Source organism: Culex quinquefasciatus, chromosome 2 (genome assembly GCF_015732765.1).
Source record: "Culex quinquefasciatus strain JHB chromosome 2, VPISU_Cqui_1.0_pri_paternal, whole genome shotgun sequence".
Lineage (NCBI taxonomy): Eukaryota > Metazoa > Arthropoda > Insecta > Diptera > Culicidae > Culex > Culex quinquefasciatus.
In genome coordinates this window covers 65,704,624-65,716,419 of record NC_051862.1, presented here as the reverse complement: position 1 = coordinate 65,716,419, position 11,796 = coordinate 65,704,624, and the positions used below count along the sequence as shown (strand labels likewise).

The 11,796-nt window shown below is 43.6% G+C and overlaps 3 protein-coding genes across 3 annotated transcripts; 2 read left to right on the top strand and 1 right to left on the bottom strand.

The window, feature by feature from the left end:
- Positions 1-429: 429 nt before the first annotated feature.
- Positions 430-1,316, top strand: LOC119767684 (succinate dehydrogenase cytochrome b560 subunit, mitochondrial-like). Its single transcript, XM_038256833.1, has 3 exons — positions 430-462; positions 541-570; positions 678-1,316. The coding sequence occupies exons 2-3, from the start codon at positions 551-553 to the stop codon at positions 1,171-1,173; spliced, it is 516 nt and encodes a 171-aa protein (XP_038112761.1). The 5' UTR covers positions 430-462; positions 541-550; the 3' UTR covers positions 1,174-1,316.
- Positions 1,317-1,802: 486 nt separating this feature from the next.
- On the bottom strand, positions 1,803-2,698 carry LOC119767683. The gene is made up of 3 exons (XM_038256832.1): positions 2,680-2,698; positions 1,922-2,626; positions 1,803-1,863 (listed from the first exon to the last, which is right to left on the bottom strand). Exon 2 carries the CDS (start codon positions 2,619-2,621, stop codon positions 1,971-1,973), a length of 651 nt encoding a protein of 216 aa, XP_038112760.1. The 5' UTR covers positions 2,622-2,626; positions 2,680-2,698; the 3' UTR covers positions 1,803-1,863; positions 1,922-1,970.
- Positions 2,699-3,435: 737 nt separating this feature from the next.
- Positions 3,436-4,427, top strand: LOC119767169 (oligoribonuclease-like). The gene is given in 4 exon segments (XM_038255066.1): positions 3,436-3,512; positions 3,574-3,649; positions 3,740-3,904; positions 3,907-4,427. Coding segments are annotated over 3 exon segments (642 nt in total). The 5' UTR covers positions 3,436-3,512; positions 3,574-3,600; the 3' UTR covers positions 4,335-4,427.
- Positions 4,428-11,796: the final 7,369 nt, after the last annotated feature.

The following is an 11,796-nucleotide window of genomic DNA, read 5'->3' as shown; positions in this document are numbered from 1 at the left end:
CGGATACGGATGCGGAACAGTGTGAATGGCTACATATGAAATGCATAGAGTTATCTACGTGCGCATGTATTGCGTGTTTGTACACGAAGGGTTTTAGGTTAAAATTTGTACCCGCCAGCAAAAACAAATGATAAGCTAGTGTGCGTGAGATCGGGCTTAGATAGCTCTATTGGAGAAATCGCGTCCGCACTGTGCGTCCGTACTGTCAAATTTTGTGCGGATGCGGCTGCGGCTGCGGTATAATGTGAATACACCTTTAGCGGACATTCGAAGTAGCAAAATTAATTTTTTTAAGGTTCATATTAGCTTAGGACCACTGTACATATCCAACGTTACCCAATCTAGTACTTCCCGAACCAGTGTGCTTCGAATTGGCTTCGAAACGCCAATTTTTTGCGAAATTCCCAATCGATCTGTCACTCCGCGACTCGAGTTTTCGTTTTGTGCGAGCAAACCATCGGTGTGAGTGGCGAAAATAACAATAAAATCGAATTTTGCAGCAAATAACACTCGAATTTCGTTCCATTTTCTATCTTAAAGTGATCCAACAATGGCTGGACTAATTTTGAGGTAATTGCTGGGGGGTGTTGGGGGCGCTGGAGCGGTTTAATTTGGTGGGGAATATTTTTGGAACAATTCATTATGTAATTTGTTATTATGAACTCGTTCTCGCGCAGATCCGCTTGCCGTCGCGCTCTGCTGCAGAGCCAGAATGCCGCCTCGCCGATGTTGGCCGCCCGCACGGTGGTGCTGAAGACGGTCCAGGCCGATAACCGCCCGGGGGAATCACACGACGACCGGAATGCGCGCCTCCAGCGGCCCCAGTCGCCCCACCTGACCATCTACTCGTTCCAGCTGACGGCGGTCCTGTCGATTACGCACCGTATGACCGGAATGGCGCTGGCCGGGTACGCGACCGCCCTGGGGCTGGGTGCGCTGGCCATGCCCCACGACGCCACCCACTATCTGACGATGCTGGAGGGACTGAGCGCGCCGACGCTGATGGCCCTAAAGTTCACGATGGCCTACCCGTTCTCGTACCACACGGTGAACGGCGTGCGCCATCTGTTCTGGGATCTGGGCAAGTTCCTGTCCATCAAGGAGGTGTACACGACCGGGTACACGATGCTGCTGGTTTCGGGCGTGCTGGCCGCCGGGCTGACCTTCCTGTGAGCGACGGAATCGAAGCGATGATGGGAGAGAGAGGAGTTGCTTCTAAAGCAGCATGATCTATGTGTCGTACATAAAAATTGAAGATTTACTATTTATTTGGGGCAGAGTTGAACGATTAATAAAACATGATTCTACGAACTTGATATTCGCTGTTTGTCACAATATTTTATTGAATAACTCTCTTCCGATCGTGGTTTTGTATACAACATCAAAGCGCTAATCCTAGGAAATCTCGCGCGCGCATTCTCAAAAAAAAGAAGCAAAAAAAAATAAATGCAACGACATTGTTCACTACGCAAAGTCCGGGCACGTCTCTAAACCTAAATTCTCATCTGAAAACGACGCGTCTAACATTTAATCATATTTGGGAAGCAAATCCTGAGGAAGTATACGATATTCTAGGTTAGGAATACTGGTTGGCTTCGCTGAACAGTTATTTGTGTGGCACAACTTATCAAACTCGCTACGACTTGCTTAGAAGAGATCTCGACGATATGTACAAAAAGAGATCGTGTAGAAAATATGCGTTTCGACTGGGTCAAAGATTACGGCTGCTGTATGAAGAGATTCCCCGAGGAGGTGCTGGTCGCGGGAGGTCCGTTGGAGAAGCCCGCCCCGAAGCGATTGCTTTGGCTGGCGATGGACGTGGTGCCGCTCGTTCCGGCGGTGGCGTTGTTTGGACTGGTTGGGCTAAAATTGCGGAATTTGGTTAATTTTTGAGAAGTTTTGTGATTTGGAGAGAACTCACGCAAGCTGGACGTGGGAGACGTTTTTGAGGTGCGCGTTGACGGCCAGCGCTACCGAGTCGTTGACCGAAAGCTGCAGGTTCTCTTCGATTTTGCGCATCTTTTGTTCAGGTAGACCTTGAGCACTTCGTAGTGGTACTTGCAGCTGCCGTGCCGCTTCCGTTTGGACGCCACCGACGCGCGCTCCAGCTCTTCGACGGCCTTCTGCAGCGAGGACTGATCGTCCAGGGAGGAGTTGAGCTGCATCTGGGACTTGATCGAGCTGAACTCGTCCTTGGTGACGAACGGGATCTCGAGCGACTCCATAAAGTTGGACATTTCGTCGTAGTCCTTGCCCATCTGGACGGAGCCCTTGACCAGTCGGTTCATCAGCTTGTTGTGGTGGATGTAGTTCTCCGAGGAGCGCGTGATGATGGCCGAACACTTGCTGCATTTCATGGCGAAGGTGGAGTAGCAGCCGCTTACGTACTCCTGGTATGGTTTCAGCAATCCGCCGGGGCAGTGCTTGGAGTGCATAAACTGGGAGTACGCGGACCACTGCAGGAAGTGATCGATTTCGATGATGCGGTAGCCCTTAAACTTGGGGATGTCGTCGGCGTCCATCCCGTTAACGGGAGCTTGGTGGCCATTCGTGCCGTTCTGAAGGGTTCCCGGAGCCGCTTCCGAGACTCGCCGCTGGTTGATGCGCTTACGGGGTTGCATTTGTTCTACGAATAAGAAGCGTTAAAATCTCTTGTCAAAATGGTTCAACAAATCATACTTCCTGGACCGGGAGTCTTCTTCCCTCTGCCACATCCGGCGCTCCCTCTTTTGCTTGTTTTGATTTTGTTGTGTCACAAGGGATTCGTGAATCGATTTTCTCCTGGTCATCATCTTGAGTTCTGTAAATTGACTTTCGCGGGGTCTTAATCTGCTAAAAATCTTCTTCTTTCAACTGTTTCGCTCATCTAAGTCGGTTTAAATCGCTTCAACTAAATAATCCGATTCGTTTGGTTTACTTCTTCACGGAAGACGCTTGCTTTGTTTGTTTGGCACAAAAGTAAACAGAAAACTTTGATTTTCAAAAAAGAGCGTCACTAGATTCTTCAGCAAAACTTCAACTCTTCACACTAAAAAATGACAATCGTCACGGAAGACTTGCTCTGTAAAAGTTTTCAAACGACCTCCCTCGAAGAAATTTTGCGTCCAAAGCTTGGCTGCTTTCAAGTGCGAGACCCAGCCGTAAAAATCTCAACCGAAAATGCACGCACGAAAACAAAATGCACCACAGCAAAGAGGAAAGAGGGAAAAACGATGCATCTTGAAACTGTCAAAAAGTGACGTTTAAGCGAGCGCGGGGGACAAGACGGTTGAGGTTTGTTTCGAAAATTTGAAAATTTTGAGGAGGTACTAGAATAGTGCACGAACGTTGAACGTGCAGCGTGAAACTCGCTGGGCAGTACTGTTTGATAACAAACCGCTGTCAGTTCGAGGGGTTGGTGCTGACGGTTGCGTATTATCACATGGTGGCTTCAGTTTTTGCGGCATTTTTTTGTGAAATTCTTGAAGAGGTTTTTTTTAAAGTAAAATTAGTGATTCTATTAAAAGTTGAAGGTAAGAATGTTTCCACAACAAATATAAGCTTGCTTCCTGTGATTTGTCCTCTCATTTCCAGCCTTGTTGAGTTCGTTAGTGGATTATCATGGGCTGGCTTCCATTGAGGCAAATCCTGGGCTTCCAGACCAGAATAAGTAGGTGTTGGCTTAACCTTCCTGCCTGTTACTGAGCAAATACTTAAAAATAGTCCCCAAATAAACCTAATCTTCCTCCCCCCCTTTCAGTTGCCCACCGACTCAAAATGTCCACCGCGCCCCCGCCCCCGAAACCGCCCTCCCAGCACAACTTGGTTTGGATCGATCTGGAAATGACGGGCCTCAACGTGGAAACGGACCGCATCATCGAGATCGCCTGCATCGTAACGAACAAAAACCTGGACGTGCTGGAGCGTGGCCCGACGTCGTCATCCACGAACCCGCCCAGGTCATGGAAGCGATGAACGAGTGGTGCAAGGTGAATCACGCCAAAACCGGACTCACCCAGGCGGTCGCCAATTCGAAGGTGACCCTGGCGGAAGCCGAGCAGCAAGTGTTGGACTTTGTGAAGCGACACTGCCCGGAGAAGGCGTGTCCGCTGGCGGGAAATTCGATCTACATGGATCGGATGTTTTTGAACCGGTACATGCCACGTTTGAACGACTACCTGCACTACCGGATAGTGGACGTCAGTACGATCAAGGAGGTGTGCAAGCGCTGGAACGGGTCGATCTTTAGCCATGCGCCGCCGAAGAAGCTGGCGCATCGTGCGCTGGAGGACATTGAGGAGAGCATCAAGGAGCTGAAATACTACAAGCAGTACATGTTTCAGGGAAGTCGCTAAGCGTGGGTTGGGATTGGGTTGTTAATTTATTGTAGGATACAAATTTGATGCTCGAAATAATTTAGAAATGATTAATAAAGGTAATTTCATCAATTGTCGTAACAAAATCGTAACATCTGACCCATCTGACATTTCATCCAGAACACCATGTCTAATTTGTATTTTGAAATTGTTTGAAAACTTATTATCTGAAACAAAACACAACTGTTTCTTCTAGGATAAATTATACCACATTATATATATAACATATGTTATAACAATATATCATGAAGATTTTTCATTAAATTTTGAAAAAATTTAAAAAGTAAGATAAAAATAATTTATCACGCAGAAAAATGTTTTGTATAATCAGCCTGCACGAGGTTTGAATCAACAAAAATTTTGTTGAATATAATCAACAAAAAAATTGCGTTGAAATAAACCTTGATTTTCTCAATTTGGTCCTAAAATGAAGCTTAGATTGCTGATGTTTTTGTTTACAGCGATAAAGCTTATTTTTCTTAGTACAATGACCCTTTGTACGACCACACAGAGTTTAAAATGGATTTTTAAATTAATTTTGAAAAATTAACCTCGCGGTCCTTCTTGACAGAAAAGTTTCTACAGCTACAGCTCATTCCAAGGGAACATGGTGGATCCATCGAAAAAAAATTGTCCTGTCTTTATTTTTTTTGCATTAAAATGAAAAAAAGTGATCAGAAATAGGTTTTGATCGTGTTTTTTACCGATGTACATAAAAATTGACATATAGGGCTTTAGTACCCAATTAGGTTTTACGCCGACTCGATTTTTAGGTTAGAAATTTGACAGTTCGGCTGCACTGTTTACATTTTTTGCACGTGTGTCTAAGTAAAAATTTGTGTGCGTGTGCGCTCGTGACGTCACGCTGTAAAACCTAATTCCAAAACATTCTTTTGTTGTTTTGAAAAAGCTGCTTTGACGTTTAGCCAAACGTTTAGCGTCAACAAAAATAATGATTTTCAAATCAACAAAACGTTTTGTTGTTTCAAATATGCTTATTTTTCTGCGTGTAATAAATGTTGTAATTGTAATTTTATTGAAACGATATCCTGTTAGTTTACACTGTATATCAGGGCAAGGTTAATTAATAGCAAATGTTAATTAATAGCAAAAATTAAAAAAAATCCAAGTGTCATGATTTTCTCAATGAATATGATTTCAAATCTGAAAAAGGAAATATATATATTATATTACACTCAACCCCCGGTGGTTGGTCACTTTTTCGTTTGACACTTTTTTAATTTGTACCCCGTTGGTTGGTCACTTTTTACACGGCGTTCACGCACACTACTAAAACAAACGTTTGATAGTGTGCGTGAACCTGTGTAAAGGGTGTCAAACCAAGGGCAGGAAACTCAAGTATAATTAATAAATCTTAGTATACTTACGTTATTTTAATATACTTGTAAGTATACTAACGAAATTTGAACGACGAATTTCCACCGCTACTTTACGCTTCTTGGCTTTGACAGTTCTGGTGCTTGTGTGTGTTTATGTTTACATTAGAGCTTTTAAATTTGCATGACTTAGCAGTTTTTAATGTTGATCAAATATTCTTCGGTAAAACTTAAATAAAACCGACATTTATCCTTGCATTTATCAGCGGAGCAAAAATTGATTTTAGCGAATATTGGCTGTGAGCTACGACAATTCATCGGACAGGGACAGGTTTACCTAGCCATCAATTCGCCGCAGATTTTTGCCTCGGAACAACGGTGATGGTCCTACAATCATGGTAGAGGCCGTTGGACTGAATGCACCAAACAACAATTGTTTCCTTGTGCCGAAAGTAAGCCCACCGGATGTTCACCGTCCATGAAAAATTCTTGATTCTTGAGAAATTGTTAATACAATAGAGAGCAGGTTCTGGATCAAGTGTCCAGTTGATTGATTTTGGAATGTTCCCTAAGCCATTGAGAAATTTTTTCTCAACATATAGGCACAGACAAACAGACGTGACTCTCCATACAAATTATTTTTTAAATCCATCGTCCTCCATCAAACCACCAAATCACGGCGACGCCAGCGCTGCCTGGTGAGCTTATGCCGAAGCGCAGCCCAAACACACCAATACAAACCCATTACTGTCATGTGTCATGTCAGTGTATGCGTGAGACAATCAAGCCTTAACGATTGTAAACATGAACAGCTGTTTCGAAATAATTTTGTTGTTGCTGATCATCAGTAACAAAATCAAGATAATAAATCAAGACCGACGGCCGAAAATGACGGTGGGTCTGTTCCACGGTCGGTTCCGTTTCCAATGGCAGAACCTCATGAGGCAAATCATGCGGCAGCACCTGCAGCGATGCAAGACAACACAATGACAGAGACCACACCACTGGTCCTCCCCGTTGCTTGCATGTTCCGTCTAAGATTCCTCCTCCACCGAAAACATGAACCATTACACCTGACACCATCATCAACAAGATATCCCGGTCACGAAAATACCAGTAGTGGCCGCCGGAATAGGAAAATCCAATTCAAAACTAACGGAATTGATCCCCACGATGGGCGTTTGGAAACATTTGCGGGTAACGTGTCCACGGCGCAATTAAGTTGCCAGCCAACAAAACCAAAGGGCGTAATGAGACGAAAAAGTCGCGAAGAATGGCGCTCACGACCGACGCAATATCGTCAAAATGCCAAAAGGACGACCAGCAGCAGCAATCTGAACAGCAGTCCACGAAAGATAAGCAGGTTGCTCCCTGTGTGGTGCGAGCTCTGTCGCCGTTTTCACACCAGCTCAAACTGTCAAAATTGCACCAGCGTTTCAATGCTTTCAACGCTCATGGTATGGCAGATTTTCAAATCAAAATATATTTTTTCAAAGTTTTTTTTCAATTTTATTAGGCTTTTAATGAATTTTATACATATAAATTGGAAGTTGTCAGATTTGTTTATGTCAAGCTTCGTGTGTGTACCGGGTTCGAGTTAGCTTTGAGCTATTCAGTTTGACAATTCTAAACCGACCAAAGAGATTGTTTGAAAAAATCGTTGTTTTGTGAGTTATTTTAATTTTGTTTATGTAGTCTTTTGTAATTTGTGAATCAAATCTGGATTTGTTTCAGATTATTGATGGCCGTGATCTGCGTTAAATGTGGTTTCAATTTTGCGAAATTCAATCAGTTGGAAATGGTGGACAAAAACAACAACTATGTGAAAACATTTAAATATGATCATAAATAAGTTAATAGTTAATAAATTCAGCCCCTTTAAAAAAACAAAAAAATATGATAAAATTGACATGATATCACTTCAATATCTGGCATACCATAATTTTGTATGTACGTTGACCATAACTGACAGCTCGCACGACCTAAGTTGCTCCGAAGGAGATGACTCCACCACAGGATCCAGCTTTCTCCACAGTAGCGGGCGCCTCAGCAGCAGCCTTGACTTAGGCAGGCAGTGGAGCAGGTATATCTGGTTAATAGTGGGGTAAAAGGTATGCTCTCGCTAGTCAGCCGCTCATCTGACTCTGGCCGAAACTTCCCCAAATTTGACCCGCAATGTCTGGATAGTGGATCACCGTTGGAATTTCTGAATTTCATATTTTTTTGTTTTCATTTGCTGCCTCACACGTGCTCACGCTCAACTTAAAAAACGCATCACACACTGAGAAAAGACGGGCGAGCTGTCACGACAGCAGCGCCATCAGCGCCAGGTGAGTGGATGCCGAAACAAAATTGAATTTGAATTAACCGTTTTTGGAGGACGATGGTTCGGCACTCGAGTGTCCCGTCTGTTTGTCTGTGATATAGGTATCATCAATTTTTGTATGGATTTGGCAGAAAGCTCATCCGACTCGTCCAAATTCAATCCCATCTGCAAAAAACGGCCCCGTTAAGATCCTTCATCTCCTTCTCTACAAACGCTATGTCCCTCACTTTTGCAACCGCTCAACTCGCGTCGGATTCCTCGTCATATACGATACTCTAAGTCCCTCCCGGAAGCACCGAACTGGCCTGCCGGTACAACGAGTGGTCTATCGCTTCCTGCACAATCCCGAGTAACCGGTGAACCACAATCTCCCCCAAAATCATTCCCGCAACGGGTTCGCACTCAGGTTTGCACAGCCCCCGTACCAGCGCATAATCTGCAAAATCTCTTCGAACGCAGGCCAACAAGAGTCGCCACTTCGAAAGAGATCCTAGCGTCGGAACTGGCCTCGAGACTAGCGCTACCCTGGTGGATTACAATGTTGATCTTCCTGGAGGTGTCGTCGCTGGAAGAAGTCACACCCGACAGAAAAAAAAAGTAAAATCGGTTTGATTTCGTTTTCGTTTAATTGATTTTGAAATAATTCAAAAGCCCTGGAGGAAGTTTTTCTCAATTTGCCGGTTCCGTCGTTTGTTGGTTAGGTTTGGCAGAAACAAAAAAACAATTTAATAACAAAATAGTTGTGACATTTATAGACGTCACAATGACGTTTTTTCAAGATGATTCATGTTAGGGTGCGATGGCGTAAGTATACTAAAATTATTTAAGTATACTTATTAATATACTTGAGTAAAGTTCTAAGAGTTTCCAGCCCCTTGGTTTTTTTAGGTGGTCGCAGTGAACTTAACCCAATGCCCATTTAGCAACAAAAAAAAAGACCCACGGAGCGACCCCAAAGTAAACGAAGCGAAAAACTAGTGAAATGCTGACGGCGAGGATTTAGTGATCCGGGAAAAGGTGGACCAGTTGATTCCGTGAGCGTTCCGTTTCTACGGGTCGTGAAGCAAGCCACGCAGCGACCCGAGGGGAACGACAGTAATCCGTTGAGCTCTAATTGTGATGATTTCATGCCATTTTCTCAAATGATATCCGATTACACAGGATTTGATTGGTCGATAAGATTTAATAGATTGCATCGGATTTGATCGGGTTTGATATGATAAAATTACGTTTGGCTTACTTATTTTTTAACGTGTACGACATTTTGACGTTTGACCTCATTGCCAAATACGACGGTGACATTTCAAAAGGCATCATGTACATTTTAACACTTTCTGGGTTATTGCATATTCTAAAAGTACTCCTAATAAGCTACCTCTCCACCAAAAATGAGCAAAAGTTACTTCAGTAAAGTCTGTTTAATCATGATTTTAAATAAAGTAACATAAACAAAATCTCTGCCATCAACAGTCCCTGTTTATATAGCCCTGTCAACCTGTCAAACAAAAGACTACATGAACCTTGTGACGAAAAAAAAGCAACATGAACAAAGCGCTATGTACATTCGGCGAAGAAAAACGAATCATAACAAAGCGCCCCCCTCAATGACAGCAGGGTGATATCGACGTTGGTGATTTCAAAAGAAGTTATGTTTGTTTTTCTCAAATAAAATTACGGAAATGATGTTTTATTGAATTTGGATGATCAAGTATCAATAAAAGCAACGTTTTCATCTTTTGTTATCATTAGAACATCTTATTTTGCTTTTATATTAAAATGGGAATTGAAAATGGATGCTCAACATTCAAATGCGTTTTTCTCAAAACGCATGGTTTGTACATGATGCTTTTTGAAATGTTGGCGTCGAATAGAGAAAGCGAGGAAAAGTTTGGACGGCCAGTTCTATCCAAGAACAAGCGGTGTGCATCCGTCCGGAGCAGGAGGAAGGCGGTTGATCCACGGAACATTCTCTCGGGTTGCGCGAGTGACCATCCGACGGAGTGTCCTCCACGAAGATTAACACAGTGAATAATCGGTGAAAAGGTGGGCCAGGGGAAGAATCAGCGGACTGCTGTTTCCGTGACCGTTCCGTTTCGACGGGTCGTGAAGCAAGCCACGGAGCGGTTGTGTTGCATTGCTCAGCCACGGCGTTCTGGCGTTCCAAGTAACGAAATCAATCGGACGCAATAAATTCGCTCTTTTCTTTTCTGTAAACGAGCCTTTCAGTAGCCCAGTCCGGACCATTTCAGCACTACATTAGCCGAAAAGATGATTTGCCAAGCACTTTAAAAGTAGGCCAGGCTGGAACTGAAAAGATTGGCAAGATCAACTACAACATCTTCTTGGAAGATCGCCGACGCTTGATCGAAATAAAAGCATCAGCTTAAACATCGAGTTTATGGCCGATCCAGGTCAACTTTAACATTGAAAGCAATGAAAAAGAAACAAATGGATTCCACAAGAATAATGCATGCAAATCGTGTCCAGAAAAAATTACCTGTTCCGCGATTTAGTAGTGGTTCTGAAGAGATTTCTACTATTTTTTGCTGAAACCAAAACTGAACAGAAAAATGCACGAAATCCTATTTTTGTAATATCAGAGCGTTCGTACTTACTATCCAGCTAGCTTTTCAAAAGCATTCGTGCTAATCGGAGTTTTCAGAGGTACTTGATATTTACGTCTGTGGTTGAGAAGTCAACCTCGCTTAGCATTTTAAATTGCAAGCTAGATTTGTTTGATTCGGTGTCGGAGTCGTCAAAATCTGAAAAACTTTCAGAGTAGGAAAACCAGTTTTGTAAATTTCGGAAAATAATAACAACAGTAACAATACTTGTTTATGTATACTTTGCGATTTATTAATAGCACTTAACCAACATACTGCTCAGACTTTGTACAAAAGGCGCAGAGTTTTCTTTTTTTTTCGCGAAACAGCGACTCTGCAAGCTGGAAGAAATGCGTTATTTTTTTTTATTTTTTTTTATTAAAACATCTTGAAACAATCTTATCACTAAATGCATGTTTGTGAGTGTCGTTAATCAATAACTAATGGGCGAGAGAGAGCTTACGTTTTGTATCGACGGGTCGCGCAAAATAAAAAAATAAGCGTGTGATTGATATCTGTGTGTGCGTGTGAATTGATGGTGGAAGGTTCGATCGACTTTATTTAAAAATAAACGAAAATACAAATAATTGAGAAGAACAAAAAGGTTTTGCGCGGTTCTACTGTCCTGCCTTGAGATGAGCTTATCCGCAACAAAAAGCTTAAAAGGATACAAAAAAACAATGCCAACAAAAAGGGGTCAAAATATTGCCGATTCTCTAGAAAAAAAAATCCGATCGTTAAACGAGACAAAAGTGAGGCCCTAAAGATGATCGGGCAGTTCTTGGACGCCGCCATGAGCTTCTTGCCGCTGGCCGTTAGGTTGCCGACGGCCGACGGCGACCGCATCGTGGTGGCGAGCATCGTCGACGCCACCGGATTGCGCAGCGTCACCTTGGACGGGGTTTTGATCAGCGTGTGCAGGTTGTTGTTGGTTGCCGTGGCGTTCCGTCGGGACGTTATCCGCCGGGACGATGGGCCGGGCGCGTCCATGGCCGCGGCAGCTGCCGCCGCAGCTCTACCGGGTGGCATCAGGGAGGACCGGTTCGGGGTGTTTTGCTCGAAGAAGTTCTGCGGGGAGAGGGGTTGGGTTTTAGGTTGGATTTGGGGTTTTTTTGAGCGAGCTTACCTCAAAGTGCTCGTACGACACCGATTCCGATTGGATCGTGGAGTTTGAG